General features: G+C 42.9%; 1 protein-coding gene across 2 annotated transcripts; it reads right to left on the bottom strand.

The window, feature by feature from the left end:
• Positions 1-3,270: 3,270 nt before the first annotated feature.
• On the bottom strand, positions 3,271-15,175 carry LOC129830249 (ERBB receptor feedback inhibitor 1-like). 2 transcript variants are annotated; one of them, XM_055892667.1, is made up of 4 exons: positions 14,673-15,175; positions 8,571-8,775; positions 7,931-8,019; positions 3,271-6,712 (listed from the first exon to the last, which is right to left on the bottom strand). In XM_055892667.1, exons 2-4 carry the CDS (start codon positions 8,660-8,662, stop codon positions 5,568-5,570), a joined length of 1,326 nt encoding a protein of 441 aa, XP_055748642.1. In that variant the 5' UTR covers positions 8,663-8,775; positions 14,673-15,175; the 3' UTR covers positions 3,271-5,567. The 2 variants fall into 2 exon arrangements, with proteins under 2 accessions (XP_055748642.1, XP_055748644.1); XM_055892669.1 differs by lacking the exon at positions 14,673-15,175 and adding an exon at positions 9,164-10,129.
• Positions 15,176-23,035: the final 7,860 nt, after the last annotated feature.

Here is a 23,035-nt window from a genome sequence, read left to right as displayed (position 1 = left end):
GTAAATCAACAACTGTAGCTTTATACCTGTTCAGAAAACACCTTTCTTTTTTTGCCTTTCTCTTTTCAAAGTGATTATCACTTTGGAGCCCAGCTGCACATGATATAATCATAATGCCCATGGTCAATTCAGTTTGACATCCCTTTGAGGCTAGTTAGGGACCATCAGTAACTTACATTTTTATTTAACTACACAAGTCAGTTAAGAACAAATTCTTATTTACAATGACAATTTACCAGGGAAGTGTGGGTTAACTGCCATTTTCAGGAGCAGAACAACAGATTTTTACCTTGTCAGCTCAGGGATTCGATCCAGCAACCTTTCAGTTACTAGCCCAATGCTGTAAACACTAGGCTACCTGCCACCCCATACATGGCACAAACCAACTATATTATAGAAATGAATATACACATATTGAAAGCATTTAATAAGACAACTAAAAGGTGTGCAACATGAAAATATTTTCCCATTTACATTGTGTAATTTTTTGACGGTCCCAAACAAGCCCCATAGATAGGCTATCCAAAGTCAATCCAACTTTGCCAAGGTCGCACACCAGCTGACTGAAGCTAAATGGTGAAAGAAGTTGGCAAGCTAACTTGCTAGACAGTCTAGGCTTCTTCCAGATACAAGACCTGGTTAGAATGTTTCAAGTTATCTAGAAGGGTGAGTGACTGTAACTGTGTCCTGTTTTGGCAGGGTGAAAGTACAAACGCTTTCCACATTCGAACACACATACAAGAGGCACCCCACATCAAAGCACGCCTACAAAATCCAAATCTCATTCTCAGTCGCATTTCCTACTAAGGATAATTGAAACTGAAGCTAAATCAGGAAGTTCAGTCGCCCCGGAGGGTAAATTTCTCCTTATTTGCAGTCTTTTTACTCAATGTCTTTAGCTTGCAGGTAGACTAGTGCGTAGATCGTTGGGCCAGTATCCAAAAGGTTGCTGGATCAAATCCCTGAGCTGACAAAATACAAATATTTTGTTCTGCACCTGAGCAAGATGGTTAACCCACTGTTCCCTGGGTGCTGTGGATGTTGTTTATGGCAGCCCCCCACACCTCTCTGATTCAGATGGATTGGGTTAAATGCAGAAGACACATTTCAATTGAACAACTGATTAGGTATCTCCCTTGTTTCAAAATTGGCTTGCTCCGAGTTTGGTGTATGGAACACAACAAAGGTTTTTAATGACGTTCCAAAGTCACTTTACTTGCCTTTTCAGAAATATACACTAGGGGGAATCCAGAGACGTCCGTGTACATGCGCCACCTCAGTAGCATCACAGAATTGTCACCATAGAAATATAATCTAACTAGATCATTTTTCTACGGTTGTCACTGCAAACTATTGTCCACTAGATGGTGCCTAAGACCTTGATGTGGACAGAATTTAAAACAACTTGACCCCTCAACCCTGCTTTTTCCTGTAAGGGAACTGTAGCCAGTAGCCTGTTAAATAGCAGGGATCAAGTGCAGTTAGCTTAATATGTTTTTGTCATGTCTCATGTTGTTGAACTGCACATGTTTAGAAGTTGTAGTAACTCTTGATAAAACAGTAGAACCTTTAGGTTGGAATGGATTATAGTATGGATTATGGATGACCTATATTACGCATTGTGTGTAACCTACTGCAACTTCTTTTTCAGATCCCTATTAGCTGATGCCAATGGCGACAGCTAGTCTTACTGGGGTCCCGACACATCACGAAAAAGACCTAACAGACAAAAGACTTTACCATTTACATACATTTAAAAACATTAACATGTAGTGTGCGTGTGTGTGCATCTATCAGTTACACATACATGTCAGTACACACAACAACTAGATCACATGGGGGAGAGGCGTTGTGCCGTGAGGTGTTGCTTTATTTGTTTTTTGAAACCTGATATCTACCTTGACATTTTGTATGGCTAGTTGCCTTAGTGCCAAAAGGAAGTGATGCTCTCTTACAAAACACACTTTCATAATATTCACTATCACTTGACTTAGCCAGATTAGGCTACGGCTAGTAATAACAACAACGATAGGAGATGTGTTCTTACACTAAATAATGATAACCCTATGAGAACTAGTCGTGTTGATACATCAACACAAAAATGTAACACTGTGTCTCTTTTTTGGACAATGGTGTCTCTGTTTCGTTTAGTGCCATGATCAGTGGTGTAAAGCACTTAAGTAAAAGTACTTTAAAGTACTATTTAAGTTGTTTTTGGGGGTACCTGTACTTTACTATTTATATTTTTGACTACTTTTACTTCACTACATTCCTAAAGAAAATAATGTACTTTTTACTCCATACATTTTCCCTGACACCCAAAAGTACTCTTTACATTTTGAATGCTCAGCAGGACAAACATTTTTCACATTCACAAGAATCAAGAGAACATCCCCGGTCATTCATACTGCCTACTGTGATGGAGTGTGCCCCTGGCTATCCGTGAATAAAAAATAAATTGTGCCATCTGATTTGCTTAATGAAAGCAATTTGAAATGATTTATACTTTTACTTTTGATACTTAAGTATATTTTTGCAATTACATTTACTTTTGATACTTAAGTATATTTAAAACCAAATACTTTTAGACTTTTACTCAAGTAGTATTTTACTGGGTGACTTACACTTTTAATTTAGTTATTTTTTATTACTGTATCTTTACTTTTACTCAAGTCTGACAATTTAGTACTTTTTCCACCACTGGCCGTGATACAATATTCTCGTTCCTGTTTCAGCTCATACTGAAACTAATAAAAAGTATAGATTGAAAAGAGTGTCCTGTGACAATCCATTTGTTGAGCAGTGTTCAACACTGGTAAGTTGAACCATTACGATAGTACAAATGTTAGCAAAATGTGTTTGTAGTAAATATCTGTGTATGTATGGGGTTAACCACTGTGCATGTTATGATGATGATTTTAATGGGTTAATTGCCTAATTTACCATAAAGCATTATTGTATTGAATACCATATGATAGCCTGAAAATGAAACGCACAAAAAACATTTAATAAATAAGATATTTATTTAAATAGATTAAGAATACATCATTCAACATTTTTGTCCAACACAAGCACTTTTAAATACTGTAGAAACTACCCATGAAATGACAACACTTTTTAAAGCAGAATCTAACCATGTCTGCTATGGGACAAACTTCAACGTCTGTTGATGTAACAAGTATCATATCATGTAAACAGTTTTCTGAACTTCAGAATGAAAGGTAACACTCTCGTTTACAGCACCTCCATACCCCCCCCCCCCCCCCCCCATATCCATATCCATTTGAAATAATATAGTTTGGTAATTGGAGTCATGAAATTGGCTAATCTGAATGGTTATCAATCTCATCTTCTATCCCTTGAAATAAATGTATGCTGCAATACACAATTGTAGAAACTACAAAGTCACCATACATACAGTGCATAAAAATACTATAATGAATTATATTCCATGTTAATTGCATTGATCATATTAAGTAGCACTACCAACTCATAACAATTTAAGTACAGATATAAATCCATAGTATTTACCTGGTTATCATTGGGCGGGAAATCAGTGTATAGGGAAGAGTAGCCAATACAACTAACACACCCTCATTCTATCTCCCATTAATATAGACACTTTTCAAATACATTTACAAAGAAAATACTGTGAGGTGAAATCAAGAGTTAAACTTGGCCAAATTATGATAATATAAATAATGTTAAATGAAAAAAGTAGATACAATTATGAGAGAGAGACTTATTTATAGAACCAGAAAATCCACAACATCCACTTTGTGTAATACTTGAAAACAGACCAGCTGTTCGAAATGGAGGAGCGACCCAATCTCCATTCATTGTTAAAGGCCCTGTGTTTTTCCTGTGTTTTATATCGTATTGTACAACAGCTGATGAAACTAACACTGTAAAAGTAAATCAAATGTGATCAGTGTTCTTTCCTTATAGTTGCTGGTTGAAAATACAATCTACACAGGACCTTCTAATCAGCAGGTTTGCATGGCTGGGAGTTCCCACTGGGCAAAAACTTGTTGAATCAAAGTTATTTGTAAAAAATTCAATGTGATGACGTTGAATCAACTCAAAAAACTTTTAAAGTCATCAATGTAAATGAATTTCTTTCTTTTTTACCCACCTTTTAACCTAAACCCATGACACAGTGAAATGTTTAGTTGATTTCACGTTGAATTCACATTAGTTAACAACTCAACAAAATGTAAATCAAAACTAGACATTGAACTGATGTCAGTACCCAGTGGGTTTCAGCTTTCCGAAAGAGTTCCAAACCTCTCTGCCAATAACAGCTAGTTTTCGATTTTCCCCTCCCCACTCAGACAGCCTTAGCTAAATTCTTGCTTGAGAAATAGTTTTTCGCTAAGAAGTAATTTTTGCCCATTTAAATGGAAATCTATCACAGTGAGGTACTTAATTGTTACCCAGAAATGATTTGATATTGGTATAAAAACGGCTGCATTGGGCCTTTTAATGTAATCACATAGATTGTGGGATAACTTTGATGTACAGCAAAGGCCAATAAAACAACAGTCTACAGCCACCCCCCAAAAATGCCTTTCGTGAACTAACATTCGCACTTGACCTTTTCCCCTCTTACTAGTTCTGACTTTGCTGACTAGCTACTTTGTTTAGGAAACATTTACTTACTGGGATAAGTGGTTGTCCCACATAGCCATCTTAAGATGTATCTATAAGTTGCTCTGGATAAGAGCATCTGTTAAATGAATAAAATATAAAATGTCTGAGTCAAGGCCATCCACTGTAAAAATCTGTGTCAGGTAATCCAATAGGATGCCTACTAGGGGGGAAATCTTTGTGACGTCCAACTCTGGTCATACTGTGTCATATTCATCAGTGCACACACTAGCAAAGTGTTTACCAACAGAAAATGAAAATGAACGTTTCTTATTGGACAAGTTCAGGTAGTCCCTCCCTGTTTCAGTCGGTTTTCTTCCATTTGGTGACTAGTTAATACGACTCTGGCTGAAAAGGGACGATTTCTATACATATTTTTTTGTGAACAGATAATTAGTGGGTACATACTCCCTAGACTTGGAATATTATAAATATACCTTTCCCCACATTGAGTAGAACATTTTCCATTAGTTGACACATAACCATGAACAGTAGGAGCCAACTAGACCTAGATCGATTAGTTTAACACTAAACCGATACCTTCAAATGAATCCCTCAACAGATTGGTCTTTCAACAGCAAAATAATGTACAACAAATGTTTCACTTGCATGTCTTCAGTTAACCCATACCATTTAACAAAGCACTACTCACAGAGCACCACAAAGACCACCTTATACCAATCCATTACACTGTTTTCTGTTTGGATGTAGTGACAGTACAGATCGGACACTTGAAGCCTCCAGGCATCTATGGTTTATCTTTGCAAAAATTCTGTTTGTTGCATCAAGTGAGGTGGCAAAAGTTTTAGTGGTAGCACCATAGACTGAATGACTAAGGGTTCGTCCCGAAATGGCACCCCATTTCCACTATATAGGGAATAGGGTGCAATTAAAGATGCACATTAGTGTGTGGGGGTTCAGTCTTCAAGCTTCCCGCAATGCTGAAGCTCTATATGATGACAGGGGGTTTCTGCCTGTTCTGGCAACCCCACCCTGAGCTGGGAGTGTTGCTGGACACCATCTGCCTCCTTCTCCCTCAAGAACCTTTCTAACCTGTCCATGTAGGATGGCCGCCGGGGTAGGAGGAAATAGTGCGTGGCGCTGGCTTTCCTCCCATCCTCCATGATGGGCACGATACAGGGGGAGCGTGGGCCCACCAAGGGCCCAGTGGTCCCATCCCTATGCTGCTTTTGTGGCCTCTGGAGGACCTTGCTGACATATTTGGGGTTGGGGGCGAAACTCTGCGTAGGGGGCATCACCCCATTCACGTATATAGGGAGGCTCTTGGGACTAGGGGAGCAACAGGAGCCACAAGGGGGCGCTATCGGTTCCCTGGGAGGGACTTTGGGAGGCTTGTCTTGGTCCTCGGCGACAGACCAACGGTGGCAGTTGGCAGTCTTGGAGGGGCGTGGGGGGATGGGGATGCGGGGAGGAACTTCAGGCTTGTCCAGCTGGGGGTGGCCCCTGTAGCTGCCATGGTGGTGGTGGTGAAGGTGGCATGACTGGCGCAGGCCAGAGGGCTTGAAGGAGCTTGCAGGGCCCGAGTGGGAGCGCCGCAGCTTGGACTTTTGGGGCCGATCGAGTTGCTTGCTAGAGATGTCCCTCGCCGCTACCACCACGGCCCCTGGCCCTATCTGTCCCCCAAACTGAGCCTGCTGCTCCTGGGTTCCACTTTGGGCTCCACCATTAGCCGAGCCGCTAGCCCCGGGGGGCCCCTCAAGGTAGGCATAGTTGACCTGGCCACAGCCCCTGAAGCTGCGTCGTCCGGTGGCTCCATAGTGGAGGGCCAGGGCCTTCGTGGAGCAGCGCTGGGGGAGTAGGTGTCGCCTCTCGTCGATGAAGAATTCCACCTCGCTGTCCGTCGCCTCATCTGAGGAGTTATCCTCTGGGTCAGGGAGAGGGGGCAGGGGCTTGGGGCCGCAGGACGGACCCTGCTCGTAAACTGATAGTCTCTGGAAGGAGGGGACCACCTGGTCCCCCTCAGGAGGGCGGGGCATAGTGGAGTGAGAGGTCAAGGGATGGCTGCTAGAGTACAGTGGATGGTGGGGCTGGGGCATCTTGTCTGTAAAGACAGCAAATAGAGAGAACATTCAACATAACTTGAATGAAAGAGTCATATTTGCTATACAGAATGAATCTGATGTTTTTAATACTCACAATTTACAGTCAAATTAAAAGAGAATGAGCAAAGGAGAAACATTAATTTATTGAACATGGAAAATAGAAAACAGAAACATTTTAGCCTTAGGATTATATTATCTTCACTCTTATCTCCTCCCACAAAACAACAGATTTGAACCAAATGTATTCAACAATAGTGTACAATACACAACCACTACATATAAATGATACAAAGCGCATCAATTTCCATTACAAGGAAGGAGTGTCCTCCACAGACAGACCACTTTCTGAGAGGAAGCTCTACTCTCTGTAAAACATCAGCCACAACAACACCTAAATTAGTTGACGAATAATTTATCAGCGACGCAAGTGACAATCTTCAAGAAGCTTCCCATAACCTTCTGGAGCTTCCTGAACAACATCCTCCAATGAAAACATCCGATTCTGATTCCGCCACAGAGCTCAGGGACAGCCAGTGACCAGACAGCGAGAGATAGCCTTCTTCCTTTCTCTCTGCCCCAGCCCTCCCTCTCTCCCATCCCCGAGCCCAGTGTAGACTACAGCAGACCTGGGTTCAAACAGTATTTATTTTCTTTCAAATACTTTAGGTGAACTTGATTTAGCTTTTAGCTGACCTGGCATAATGGAACCAAACCCCTCATACATTTCCGCTTTAGGGACTATTCCATTGTTGCCATTATGCTTGGCAAAGCTCAAGAAAACAAACTACTATTTCAATCTAGGTCTGATCAGACTCAATTCAACTCTAGGCTCAATCAAATCTACAATCCAGTATTAACGCAGTGGCAAATAAAATTAAAATTCCATTTGTCGAACAACACAACAAAACAGCTTTGGATCAGAAACAATCCTAGGTAGACACTGCCACAAGTGGAAGGTTCACGTTTTCTAAATAAGACACATGGCATGTCCACAGTAGGAAGTACTTTGAAAACAAAGACACTGGGGAAATGTGCGTTTACACACGCAGCCCAATTCTGATCTTTTGCCCAATTATTGGCAAAATAGTTGATCTGATTGGTGGAAAAATATCAGATTTGGGATGCTTGTGTAAACGCAGCCTCAGACTGGTTGAATTGAATTGTTTTTGCTAGTGCAAGAATATTGCAAATGTCTGCCGCAAAAGTATTTCACTCACAGTCAAAGCCCTGGGACACTGTGTGGTGTTGGTGATGCTCTCTCAAGTTGTGTTCCATTGCGTCGTCAGCATCCAGGCTAAAGCACAGGCTGAAACACAATGACACACAGAAGAATGCTTGAATTCAACACTTGGCCATGTAGATAGTAGATACAGTATGTAGACTGGTCCTACACTTGTCATTGTGGCTGTAATGTCATGCATTATGTATGCATTAAGCTTGAGTCCGAATTCTAACTTTAGACAACTGCACGTAATTCAAATGAACTCAAAGAGAAGTCAATGCAGGATTTTTGTGAGAGTTGGTCGCGAGTTAGGATTCATCCTTCAGTAACATGATTGCACTAAACCCATTCTCACTTTGTGCAATAACCATACTATGTGTGTCAATATTTGACAAGCATCAATATAACAATATCGATTACACAATTTGAATGAATGATTTAAAAAAAAAAATGTTTTTATTGCAACAATAACAATATTACACATCAATACAGGGACATTCCTGTGAATACAATGAAGTTACAACTGATTATCAAGTATTTCTGAACTACATGTTACATTGTTTTAATACTGAAATGTTTATCAACTACTAATAATTCCTTAAAGTGTACCTTCTTGTAAAGTGTTACCCACTCACCTGTTTGTGCAATGTGGCTGTCCCCAGTATGCCTTGTTTCGGGCCATGCTGTGACAGAGACTGGGGGAAGGCAGGCTGCTCCTAACAGACATGTAGATGTAGATCCATAGAGCACCCAGTCCTCACAGAGACCCTGTCCATCTGCTTACTGCAGTCCAGCCAACCAGTAGTTGTCATCCTGTCTCCTTGTTAGGTGCTGGCATACCTGAATAAGAGAGTGAGAGCGAGAGAGAACGAACGAGAGACAGAAAGGGCACGAGAGAGGGAAAGAAACAGAGAGAGAGAGGAAAAGAGAGAGGGTAAGAGAAAGATAGTGAGAAGAAATAAGCAAACATTCAAGTGTTCATCAACTAGGTTGCTAACCATTTTGCTAACCATTTATTTCACAGGCCTGTTTCAGCTTCCGTTTGCCTGGTATTTTTGCCTTGTACACAACAGGTAAGCTACCTGGTACTAAATACATAGTGGGCCTTGTTATAATAAATCCAGTCAACAACAAAGTAATTATTAAACTATGTACTTTCCATTTGACAACATAATTTCTCTGAAAACACCAAATAAATTACCAATAAAATTTAATCATAACCTCTTACCCCTTTAACCATAACCTGACCACTACACTCCTTGTACCAGCGGTTGCTTTGCCTTGCTTTACTGAGCTAAGCCTGTCATGTGTGTCTCTCCTTTGTAGATCCAGCTCAAAGAGCCTGACTGAGTCTGACTGAGGCATTGCACAACCTCTGGGTCAACAGTGGGCAGGCCTAAGCACTTTCTCCACTCCTTCTTCCCCTCCCAGGCCTGTGAGGCTGTGCTCTGCTCTCTGTACCCTGTAGTCATTCTTATTGCAGCGCTGCAGCGTAGGCCCACACCAAGGGGCCACAACAGAGGCCATTGTGCAACAAGCTCCTGTGACGCTGGAATGACAAACACTCCCAGTGTGACAGTGCGCCAACACTCACCGAATGTGCGAAAAGTTCCTCACACATTTACATACAAGCGTGCACACAAACGTACACACGCACACACACACACACAGTAAAGACCTACTTGGTTAGGAGGAGAGCGCCACTGGCAAACAGTTCAAGTACTTTCCATATGTCATATGAAAAAAGTAATTGTCTCCGATACCACAGAGATCAACATGTTTTTTTCAGAGCTGTACAGCCAGGTGTTCTTGTCAACTTTTTTCTTTGAACATCTACCCAGGAAAAAAGGTTCAATTCCAAGTTCAAAACACTGACAGCTGACAACAACAATATCGATAATGACAAGTCCACTGGGGAGGAAGACTTGACAAAGTGTCACCACATGCTACACAACAACCTGGGCCCTTTCCTTGCGCCACGAACGGGTCATGGTCTTGCGAAAAGCTGCTCTTTATGTAAACAAGTGTCAGTGTGACAAAATGGGATTTGAACTATAACTGTAATGGTGAAAAGTTGGTTAACGTGTGGTGTGGGAAGCTTATGCATATACCATCCATGGAACGCTCTCTAGACAAGACATAACATTTATGTACCTTCAAGTTGTCACGTTCCTGACCTGTTTTCCTTTGTTTTTGTATTCATTTTAGTTGGTCAGGGCGTGAGTTGGGTGGGTTTGTCTATGTTTGTATTTCTATGTGGGGTTTTGTGTTCGGCCTGGTATGATTCTCAATTAGAGACAGGTGTGTATTGTTTGTCTCTAATTGAGAGTCATACAAAGGCAGCCAGGGTTTCACTGGTGTTTTGTGGGTGTTTGTTCCTGTGTCCTCACAGGACAGTTGAAGGTTAGTCACGTTTGTTGTTTTGTAGTTTGTAGTGTCTTGTTTGCTGTTTTTCATTAAAAGATGGCTTATTTCCCTCAATCCGCATCTTGGTCCTATCCATGCTCCTCCTCGTTTGAGGAGGAGAACAACATTGACTGCCTTTACAGAAACACCCACCACAACAGGACCAAGCGGATTGAGGAAGGAAGGCAAGAACAACAGCAATGGGGAAAAGAGGAATGGACTTGGGAGGAGATTCTGGACGGAGAAGGACCCTGGGCAGAGCCAGAGGAGTGTCGCCGCCCCAAAGCGGAGCTGGAGGCAGCGAAAGCGGAGAGGAGGTTCTATGAGGCAAAAGCACGTAAGAGCGGCTGGAAGCCCGAGAGGCTCACCCAAAAATTTCTTGGGGGGGGGCTAAAGGGGAGTGTGGCGAAGCCGGGTTGGATACCTGAGCCAACTCCCCGGGCTTGCCGTGGAGTGAGAGGGCGTCGTACTGGTCAGACACCGTGTTATGCGGTAAAGCGCACGGTGTCCCCAGTACGCGTGCTTAACCCAGTGCGGGCTATTCCACCTTGCCGCACTGGGAGGGCTAGGTTGGGCATCGAGCCGGATGCCATGAAGCCGGCCCAACGTATCTGGCCTCCAGTACGTCTCCTCGGGCCGGCGTACATGGCACCAGCCTTACAGGTGGTGTCCCCGGTTCGCCTGCATAGCCCAGTGCGGGCTATTCCACCTCGCCGCACTGGCAGGGCTACGGGGTCCATTCAACCTGGTAAGGTTGGGGAGGCTCGGTGCTCAAGAGCACGTGTCCTCCTTCACGGTCCGGTATATCCGGCGCCACCTTCCCACCCCAGCTCAGTACCACCAGTGCCTACACCACGCACCAGGCTTCCAGTGCATCTCCAGAGCCCTGTTCCTCTTCCACGTACTCTCCCTATGGTGCGTGTCTCCAGCCCGGTGCCTCCAGTTCCGGCACCACGCACCAAGCCTCCTGTGCGTCTCCAGAGCCCTGGACGCACTGTTCCTTCTCCCCGCACTCGCCCTGAGGTGCGTGCCCTCAGCCCGGTACCTCCAGTTCCGGTACCACGCACCAGGCCTAGAGTGCGCCACGAGAGTCCAGTGTGCCCTGTTCCTGTTCCCCGCACTCGCCCTGAGGTGCGTGCCCTCAGCCCGGTACCTCCAGTTCCGGTACCACGCACCAGGCCTATAGTGCGTCTCAGCCGGCCAGAGTCTGCCGTCTGCCCAGCGGTGCCTGAACGGCCCGTCTGCCCAGCTCCGTCTGAGCCATCTGTCTGCCCAGCGCCGTCTGAGCCATCTGTCTGCCCAGCGCCGTCTGAGCCATCTGTCTGCCCAGCGCCGTCTGAGCCATCTGTCTGCCCAGCGCCGTCTGAGCCATCTGTCTGCCCAGCGCCGTCTGAGCCATCTGTCTGCCCAGCGCCATCTGAGTCAGCCGTCTGCCACGAGCCATTAGAGCCGCCCGTCTGTCCCGAGCCAGTAGAGCCGCCCGCCAGTCAGGAGCTGCCAAAGACGCCCGCCAGTCAGGAGCTGCCAGAGACGCCCGCCAGTCAGGAGCTGCCAGAGACGCCCGCCAGTCAGGAGCTGCCAGAGACGCCCGCCAGTCAGGAGCTGCCAGAGACGCCCGCCAGTCAGGAGCTGCCCGCCAGTCAGGAGCTGCCCGCCAGTCAGGAGCTGCCCTACAGTCCGGAGCTGCCCTACAGTCCGGAGCTGCCCTACAGTCCGGAGCTGCCCTACAGTCCGGAGCTGCCCTACAGTCCGGAGCTGCCACTCAGCCCGGACCTGCCGGAGTCCCTCAGCCCGGACCTGCCGGAGTCCCTCAGCCCGGACCTGCCGGAGTCCCTCAGCCCGGACCTGCCGGAGTCCCTCAGCCCGGACCTGCCGGAGTCCCTCAGCCCGGACCTGCCGGAGTCCCTCAGCCCGGACCTGCCGGAGTCCCTCAGCCCGGACCTGCCGGAGTCCCTCAGCCCGGACCTGCCGGAGTCCCTCAGCCCGGACCTGCCGGAGTCCCTCAGCCCGGACCTGCCGGAGTCCCTCAGCCCGGACCTGCCGGAGTCCCTCAGCCAGGACCTGCCGGAGTCCCTCAGCCAGGACCTGCCGGAGTCCCTCAGCCAGGACCTGCCGGAGTCCCTCAGCCAGGACCTGCCGGAGTCCCTCAGCCAGGACCTGCCGCCCCTTATCCCGGTGCTGCCCCTTGTCCCGGTGCTGCCCCTTGTCCCGGTGCTGCCCCTTGTCCCGGTGCTGCCCCTTGTCCCGGTGCTGCCCCTTGTCCCGGTGCTGCCCCTTGTCCCGGTGCTGCCCCTTATCCCGGTGCTGCCCCTTATCCCGGTGCTGCCCCTTCATTTAGGTGGGGTTAGTGGGAGGGTGGTCATTGGGAGGGGGATAAAGAAGCGGGGATTGATTATGGTGGGGTGGGGACCTCGTCCACCGCCAGAGCCGCCACCGTGGACAGACGCCCACCCAGACCCTCCCCTAGACTTTGTGCTGGTGCGCCCGGAGTTCGCACCTTAAGGGGGGGGTTCTGTCACGTTCCTGACCTGTTTTCCTTTGTTTTGTATTCATTTTAGTTGGTCAGGGCGTGAGTTGGGTGGGTTTGTCTATGTTTGTATTTCTATGTGGGGTTTTGTGTTCGGCCTGGTATGATTCTCAATTAGAGACAGGTGTGTATTGTTTGTCTCTAATTGAGAGTCATACAAAGGCAGCCAGGGTTTCACTGGTGTTTTGTGGGTGTTTGTTCCTGTGTCCTCACAGGACAGTTGAAGGTTAGTCACGTTTGTTGTTTTGTAGTTTGTAGTGTCTTGTTTGCTGTTTTTCATTAAAAGATGGCTTATTTCCCTCAATCCGCATCTTGGTCCTATCCATGCTCCTCCTCGTTTGAGGAGGAGAACAACATTGACTGCCTTTACACAAGTACAAGAAACAACCTTCTGCGTAATTTATGTCAAGAGAGAGCTCAGAGATGCAAGAAACCAAACAATAAGGAATTCTACCGGCAAATAACTCAGTGGTCATGAATGGGGCCACTCTGGGCCATGAATGGCCCTTTGTGTTTTGGCTGTGCGGAGAGAGGCCTGCGAATCCCAACGAACTCTCCCATGAGGTCAGGCCAGAGACATGCCATGGAAACATCCAGGGATGGCAGAGGTGTGTGAGAGAGAGAGATTCCTGGTGAGATTATGACCCGCCATTGGCATCTAGAGATCCGTATGAGGAAGAGGAAACTAACCTAAAACACAGTTAGCACTAAGCCCATTAGAAGAGATATGTGTTTATCAGGGGCTGTATGATAAGGGGGGGTGGTTGTAAACATTACACCATTGATAGGCCTCTCACTCTTACTCCTTGAAACAGGTGTAAATGATGCTATTCATCACATATCAAGCTTCTCTGGCGTTCAGCCATTTGTGGACTATTGCCCAAATTAAGGTTAACAGCAAAGAAAAAAGTGAAGAACGGTGATAACTTGTGCAATATTACACCAATATAAACTATATTTTAAGACGGAGTAACTCACTTCTGATAGTCCTTAGTTTTAGGCTTGAATACGAATAACACCACCTATCTCAATTTGATCAGACTACTTCATACTATTTTCTCTTTTCATAGAGCCCATATTGCAATTAGGCCTACATTATTGTGATTTGTTTTATAACGTGGCAAAAGAGCAAAGAAAAGAAAAATCAAGGTAATAAAGACAAAAATATATATTTAAACATGACCAGAATATGGCACTATAATATTATATTTGGCCTGGCCTAGCCTAATATAATAGGCTTATTATTATCATGGCGTATTACAGGTCAATAGCAACATTCTTATTATGCATTTCTGTCAAACGTATATGTGATGAAATAAAATTATTTTGTCACTGTCAAATGTTCCCAAACCGGGCAACTATACCTGCTCTACCTGTGCAACAGGCAAAAAAGCACAAACAGAAAACACACCCTGTCCGGCAGACTCTCCCAGCTGACCGGTGACTAAGGTGCGAATCATTTCCCAAATAGAGGCCCTCTACATTATTCCATTACTGTGTTCAAGTCAAGTTTATTTGTCATATGCACAGGATACACATGGTAGGCGACACAGTAGGCTACAATTAAACGCTTAATCGCTTATTTTCCCGACAATAATATTAAGATATACCTTTTTTTTTAAATAAGCCTGTTGGTCTAATAATCTTCTCATTCACAAATAGGCTAGTGTCTGTTATTGACACAATACTTTCATTCCAGTCGCAGCAGGCGTTAACATAGTAGCTCCTAGGTTAAAACAGCCTATTTAATTGTAATATTGTGCTACTATACTGTCATTGTAATTTAATTTAGTAGGATACTTACCATCAAAGTAGGCTGCTGTGTAGTAGAGGTTTCGTAGTATAGTAGCTCCTTCGATTTCTAGCAGGTCTTTCCAGTTATTGGCCGACTGCTGACGACAACAAAACTTGCACGTGCTATATCTTTTCCGACAACATTCGCTCGGGAAATTAATTTGCTCACAGAAACGCGGTTTCTCTATCTTTTTATAAGCATGGGTCAACGCTTGAACATTTGCTCCACCCGTGCCTTGCTCTTAAAGTGACCAGTTCTTATTTCCAGTTACTTGTAACGTTATCTATCCGCTCTCTTTGAACTATCTCCAATACAGCACTGTTCCGAGGTGTAAAGACAGGCTACCACCCAGAATACTCTGACATAGTAACCTGTCCGACTTCTGACACCAATTGGACACTTCTTACACCAGCATAGCAAAGGAGGGCGGGGATTCTTGGAACAAACATTTAAACCCAACAGGAGAGGTTCGATTATCTGGTGAGGACAGTACAGTAAATACTGGTCAACTGGACATGACATGTTAATAACACTGACGTGTTAAACAGTTCCAGAGTAATTAGGCTACAGTTTAAGAAGTAGTTTTCGATTATACCAATTTATATTAACATTTATTTCTGTCAGTGGGGGACGAGGTGTTGCTGACTGTAGATACTATCACCATTCACCAACTTTGTTTACCACCGCATGAGGTCCAGATTTAGATTTGATTGGGAACCCAATTAGCCAATGCCAAAGGCAGCATTCTCGAAGTAGGGGTGCTGAGGGTGCTGCTTCATTTGAAAGAAATTGGCAAAATTATGTAAATTAAGTATTTCTGTATTTTAGTCACAATACAGTTGCACATTTTTCTAAAAACATGTTTTCACTTTGTCATTATGGTGTATTGTGTGTAGATGGGTGAGGAAAAAAAACATACATTTAATCCATTTTGAATTCAGACTGTAACACAACAAAATGTGGAATAAGTCAAAGGGTATGAATACTTTCTGAAGGCACGGTACCTATACATATGCCTTATCTAGGTTTACTAGGTCAGACGTGGAGAGGAGTTGTGTTGTGAGGTGTTGTTTTAATTGTTTTTTAAAGAAAATGTTGCTGTATGCTTGGATAATTTGAGATGGAAGGGAGTTCCAAATGATCATAGCTCGATATCAGGGTTCCCTAACTGGTGCCCGCAGGTTGAAATTTGGCCCATGGGTGATTTTATTTGGTCCCCCCAAGTTTTCTGGACATAAATGACTGCAAGAACACCAGCATATCAGCTCTAAGTGATTTTCATTTTGAAAATCTGTTCCAAAGTATTCCCATGCATTATAGAGAGATATATGTGATCGTTTGAAATTATTGTTTTCGTCAAATATTACATCTGTTTGGGCTTCTTGTGGACTACAAATGATTTGTAATTATGTTCCGGCCCCCTGACCATCCGCTCAAGAAAGAATCAGCCTACGGCTGAATCTAGATGAGGATCCTTACTCTATATAATACTGTGCATTGCGTTTCCTTGAATTACCAGATGGACATTGATGAAGTGAAGTTCTATTGCACGTCAGATAACAATGTGAGGGTGTGGGGACCCAAGAGCGTGTGTGGGTGGAAGTTCACGGGCGAGTGTGTGGGTGGCTTTGGGAGAGTGTGTGTGAGTAAGTGTTTACATGACAAGTACAGTACAATGTTTCTGATCCATAAAGATACAGTGAAAGGGCCATGTGAGCAGGTTGGAAACCTCTGTCTGAACTAACTTGTCTGTTGTTGTGACCAATATATAATATCCATGAACTTTGTTCTACCAAACCAAACACACACACACACACTACCCACCTAACCCTTCACCCTTCCTTTAGGCCAAGAGTTTGATGTGTTGACATCATAGAGACAGGAACTGCCATATAAGGACATGTCTGACTGCACCTGCAGCCAGGCTGCAGAGGAACAGAGGGGCTCTACATTATATAGATCCACTGCAAATGCTCCAGCAGCACAACAGTATTACAGCAGAATCATCTGGTGGTTTGACAGTTTGAAGCGTGAAATAGACATGTCATGTCTATCTGTGTCAATTCTCACTAATGTCATACAGTATTTATTTAATCAATTGATCACTAGTCACTTTAAATAATGCCACTTTAATAATGTTTACATATCTTAAATTACTCATCTCATATGTATATACTGTATTTTATACCATCTATTGCATCTTGACTATGCCGCTCGGCCATCGCTCATCCATATATTTATATGTACATATTCTTATTCCATCCCTTTACATTTGTGTGTGTAAGATAGTTGTTGTGGAATTACTGCACTGTTGGAACTAGAAGCACAAGCATTTCGCTACACTAATCATGTCTATGTTGCCAATAACATTTGATTTGAGTAACTTTCATCTTTGCGACCTCCACGTCAATTGGGCTTCTTTCTGCCAAGCTTTCTGCTGGGATAATTCAAGCAGGGGAATAACATGATTAATTTCCTAATAAAACAACCAGTACGCTGGTTATTACCCAGCGGGTGACGTTTGGAAGTTTTGTTCATGTATTTTTAGCAACCAGTAAAAAATATTTTTGGGACTTGTAAACTAGTTTTGTGGTTGAGAAGACGTCATATAACAGATTACAACCAACTGATCGCTGTTATAACCAGGTATCTTGTCTTTTTTCATTACAAGATAAAGAAGTTATTGGAAAGACGTTATATTTTGGTTGTTACCAGTCAAATAACCATATAACAACCAGATAAGTTAATAAGTTAATAACAAACATTTCTTATACAACCATTACACAACCTGACCATAAAAAGATGTCATAATGACGTCATCATTGCAACCGTTTTTGCCCACTGGAGAGAGCACTCAATGCCTAAATACAACATAACTATTCTCTAAGGCTTGGCTGGATTCAATCAATTAAACTGGCACTGATGTCAAACTGCACTCTGAAAAAATGCCTGTTTTCATGTCATGTGCCATTAAAATGTAAGATTATATCAAGGTAACTATTGGCGAATAGAAATTGTTGGAAGTAATATGAAGTCACTTTGATTTTAATCAACAATTTTTTGCAGAACATTTTTCCATGCAGTTTTGATTGAATTTTAGCCTAAGTCTTTAATCATCTCATGCATCTTGAGGTCCACTTAGTGAGAGGACATTAACAGACATGCATGATATATGGCTTGGTCCTCTCCCCCTGTTCCCCCCTACTGCATTTTCTAACAATGGGCCATTCCACTGAGAGCTCTGTGGGTTGTAGCTACATTATGGGGTGGGCCCAACTGAACTCCCACAGGGGGAGGTCGAGTCACTTCCTGCTTTGAGACCTCTGTCCCTCACATCTGTTTGTGCCATGCAGATCCCCCATTTGCAACTTCCTCGGCTCCATCTCCATCAAAGTCTTATGATGGATAGATTGCCGTGAAGAAATCTTCAAGCTCTTTGACTTCAAACAGTTGGTCTGATCTGTTTGAAGTCAAAGAGACGTTTTTGAGTTTTTTTAGCAATAAAGCTCAACACGAAATCAAGAATCTGTACATTGTATGAATGTTGAATGTTCATTCTCTTACTGGCTGGCAGTTAGCCATGTGTAGGAGGTGAAATATCCCAGCTGTCTTGATTAAAGGTGTTCAACTGTACACATCCATTCTGGTAAATACATTGTGTAGGCTTGGCTTCATTACATCATGTCAAGAGGAGTTTCCTTAGAGAGAAACCACCTATGAACAAACATGACATAACAATTACATTTCCAGGACAGGACTTTATATGACTGGGATGAACTTTGAATTTAACTATAAATGATGGTTAAGTAATGTCCTTGAATCTGATTGTAAAAGTAAAGTTCTAATGCAGTAATTAAGAATTAATACAGTTAGTGCTGTTAAGAGAAATACATTAGGAGAAAACAACATGTAGGGAAAACGTACATTTTGCAACATTAAATCCAACTTGATCTCAATACACTTACCAGTCAAATAGACTCCTAAAGTACATTCAAATCAATTAAAACGTTATTTCCAAAACACTATATCGAACAATTTTTCACATTTGTGTTTCTTCACCAGAAATGATTGCCTATGGGTACCTTCATTTATGTGTAAAATATTACTGTTCTAAGAGTTTTAATTCATAGATTCGAGGGGTGTATTAAAATCTGTTTTTTTGTTGCAAAATGCTGTATATCCATTGTGGAGCTTGAATGGAAAGGTCATACCCTGTATATTTGACGGTGGTATTTGATTGTCTCACCTAGCTATCTTAAGATGAATGCATTATCTGTAAGTCACTCTGGATAAGAGCATCTGCTAAATTACTAAAATGTCAAATGTAAATGTTTTACATACAGATCTCATATTACTGTACTGATTCATAAAACAAAATATATATATATACTGTATATAGATGTCACAAATGTATCATTTTTACAGTTCTTTATAAAAAAATGTAGTTATTTGTTTCATTTACTGTGTAAAACCTAGCATTACTACTTACTTCTCTTAGAGTGAGGCGGCTATACAGTATAGCATTTTGCAAAAAATCTGGATTATTTGTCTCTTTGTGATAGATTTCAAAGAAATACATGTCTGTCATTCAACAACCCAATGCTATGATTAGATAGTTTAAAAAAACACCTATCCCTTTCATAAGTTCTTTAAACAATAACAACTAACCATGTAACATTTCTGAAAATGGATATATAGCATTTTGGAAAGAAACTCTTCAATTGTTGAAATATGTTTAAAAATTATAATAAAATTGAAAACCTAAAAGTAAAATTAATTCACCAGCAAAAAGTAGGTCACATGTTGTGGGAAACATAACAATTAACCTTTATAGGATTAAGATAGGATGAGACAGATAGGAGTTTATGGTCATTGTCACACCCTGATCTGTTTCACCTGTCTTTGTGCTTGTCTCCACCCCCCTCCAGGTGTCGCCCATCTTTCCCATTATCCCCAGTGTACTTATACCTGTGTCCTCTGTTTGTCTGTTGCCAGTTCGTTTTGTTTCGTCAAGACTACCAGCATTTTTCTTGTGCGCCTGTCTTTCTCTAGTTCCTGTTTTCTAGCGTTCCTGGGTTTTGACCATTCTGCCTGCCCTGACCCTGAGCCTGCCTTCCGTTCTGTACCTTGTCACACCACCTGAATTACTGACCTCTGCCTGCCCTGACCCTGAGCCTCCCATTCTGTACCTTTCGGACTCTGCTCTGGACTACTGACCTCTGCCTGCCCTTGACCTGTCATTTGCCTGCCCCCCTGTTTCTGTAATAAACTTTTGTTACCTCGAAACTGTCTTCATCTTCTCCTGAGCCTTGATAGTCGTAACTGTATGCTCCTAAGCAAACAATGTCAACACAGCCTTGCATTCCAACTCCACTACACTCATACCTCTCCTTTGCAATATCAAAATGGTATTGGGTAAAGTAGGTGTACAGTATAGTATACAATGGGCATTTCACTATTTCATGACCACTTGAAGTGATCCGCCTCATTCTCAATGGGCGATGTCACAATCAGAATCCAGGAAATGTGCCATAAAGGTTGTGACTAAACTGTGTGATGAGGGCCATGACTAATGTCCATATTACGTTCTTACTTACTGACTTTTCAATTTATTCCACTGTTTGTATTATCACTTTCCTGGTATGTGTTTATAATGTACTGCTTTTTTCTCTCATAAAGCCTCCTCTTGAGCACAAGATGAATCATTGTCCTTCACAAAATCAAGGTCTATATGGGTCAGTTTCCCTATATGGATCAGTTTTCCTTACCCAGAGATTAAATGTAGCCCTGGATGAAATATCGTTGTTGATATATCATTTTTTTGTCCAGGCCAGGACTAGGCTTAAGGTCCTAGAACCCTGCCCTATGTGTGTTATAGATACAGTACCAGTCAAAAGTTTGGACACACCTACTCATTCAAGGGTTTTTCTTTATTTTTACTATTTTCTACATTGTAGAATAATAGTGAAGACATCAAAACTATGAAATAGCACATATGAAATCATGTAGTAACCAAAAAAGTGTCAAACAAATCAAAATATATTTTATATTTGAGATTCTTCAAAGTAGCCACCATTTGCCTTGATGATGGTTTTCCACACTCTTGGCATTCTCTTAACCAGATTCACCTGGAATGCTTTTCCAACAGTCTTGAAGGAGTTCCCACATATGCTGAGCACTTGTTGGCTGCTTTACCTTCACTCATCCCAAACCATCTCAATTGGGTTGAGGTGTGGTGATTGTGGAGGCCAGGTCATCTGATGCAGCACTCCATCACCCTCATTCTTGGTCAACTAGCCGTTGAAAAACAAATGATAGTCCCACTAAACTCAAACCAGATGGGATGGCGTATCGCTGCAGAATGCTGTGATAGCCATGCTGGTTAAGTGTGCCTTGAATACTAAATAAATCTCAGACATTGGGTCTTTCTTTCCTGTGGCGGTCCTCATGAGAGCCAGTTTCATCATAGCGCTTGAAGGTTTTTGTGACTGCACTTGAAGAAACTTTCAAAGTTCTTGAAATTTTACGCATTGACTGACCTTCATGTCTTAAAGTAATGATGGACTGTCGTTTCTCTTTGCTTATTTCAGCTGTTCTTGCCATAATATGGACTTGGTCTTTTACCAAATAGGGCTATCTTCTGTATACCACCCCTACCTTGTCACAACACAAATGCATTAGGAAGGAAAGAAATTCCACAAATGAACTTTTAACAAGGCACACCTATTAATTGAAATGCATTCCAGGTGACTACCTCACGAAGCTGGTTGAGAGAATGCCAAGAGTGTGTAAAGCTGTCATCAAGGCAAAGGGTGGCTACTTTGAAGAATCTCAAATCTCAAATATATTTAGATTTGTTTAACACTTTTTTGGTTACACCATGAATCCATATGTGTTATCTCATAGTGTTGATGTCTTCACTATTATTCTACAATGTAGAAAATATTAAATAATTAAGAAAAACCTTTGAATGAGTAGGTGAGTCCAAATGTTTGACTTGTACTGTATGTTTATTTTAAATAAAGTAAGCTTAAGAACAAATCCTTCCAGGAGTGCTACCAATATGGCAACCCAGTCATTGAATGAATAACTGCTATATTCCTCAGTGTGCTGTAAACTGAATATCCTGATAGTCTTTCCCTCTACTCACAAGTCACTTCCTTCTCTCTCAGATGTTCCTTATTGAGTTCTCCTTTATGTGTTTACTGATGTCTGCCTGTAGGCCTACATCCTCGGGTTACGCTCTGGGGAGGATGCTAGCCAGAGTAGCCAGGTGACTGTAACTTGTTCTTCCGTTCTGTGAGCTCTATGAGCTCTGGAGGGTGGGCTGCTGTAGGGATACAAAGGCCTAGCGTGGTGGTGTGGTAATGACATTACCGCGCCAGAGAGCTACTCTGCTAAATGGTTTTGGCTTATCAGTCTCCATCTCCTCTCCTCTCACCAACACTATCACCACTTCCATTTCCTAATCGTTGTAGCTAACATCCAATAGTGCTACTTTTGTGGGATTTTTTATTTAGAATTGATATGCTGATGAAATATCTCATTAATTATGGAAATTATTTGTCTTATGCCAATTCATAGCTATATTTCCTGTATCGTATCTATTCATTGTGCATTTTCTTTAAATTAACATTATACACACCAGTATCTGACTGGTGTATTTCTAGGGAGATCCAACCAATCACAGCCATGTCACACCTGCAGTATGACTCAAATAATAACATGTATACCAGGGCAATATCATAGAGCTCAATCTTGTTTAAGCAGTGGAACCTGACCGGCCAGTTGGATAACTTGTACTTCCGGTTGTTGTACTAAAGAAGAATTGGTACATTTGAGTCATATCCAATTAGTGAGCACCTTTTTACATGTGGCGAACCATCCAATGATCAAGCGGTCAGTGGGAGGGAGTGGTTTGCCACTGTCACCCCATGGTAACACACACACATACAGTACACAATGTCAAAATACACACACACACACAATATCAAAATGCACACACACGCACTAATTAACAGTGTGATTTCAATAACAGAGGCTTGAACAATCGGATGCTTGTTTATCAATGTGTCAACGTGAACGTATCTGTCCCTATCCAACTAAACTATTCATGAAATAAGCCTGGCTGAATGAAAGCTTGGCATATCTGCTTTGGTGCAACATGAAAAGGAACTGGACTCCTTAGATGTATGCGTGGGCTATACTATGACCTTTGACCTTGACCCAGAAGAGAACAGCTGTCACAGCAAGGTGGCGGGCTGAGACATCAACCACGGGGAGGAAGAGGAGGATGGACAGAGGATGGATGATGTTTGTTTTTCTTCTGCGAGTCAACTAGGAGGTGGGAGAAGAGCTCCGGTAGCCCACAG

The sequence above is a fragment of the Salvelinus fontinalis genome, chromosome 31 (assembly GCF_029448725.1).
Source record: "Salvelinus fontinalis isolate EN_2023a chromosome 31, ASM2944872v1, whole genome shotgun sequence".
NCBI lineage: Eukaryota > Metazoa > Chordata > Actinopteri > Salmoniformes > Salmonidae > Salvelinus > Salvelinus fontinalis.
This window is presented reverse-complemented; position numbering and strand designations above follow the sequence as displayed.

Excerpts from the sequence above, each read along its gene's own strand:
- LOC129830249 (XM_055892667.1), bottom strand. The coding sequence starts at position 8,662 with ATGTCTGTTAGGAGCAGCCTGCCTTCCCCCAGTCTCTGTCACAGCATG. Across the intron at positions 8,020-8,570 it reads CAGCCACATTGCACAAACAG|CCTGTGCTTTAGCCTGGATG; the intron begins GTGAGTGGGTAA and ends ATTGTGTTTCAG. Across the intron at positions 6,713-7,930 it reads AGTGTCCCAGGGCTTTGACT|ACAAGATGCCCCAGCCCCAC; the intron begins GTGAGTGAAATA and ends CTGTCTTTACAG.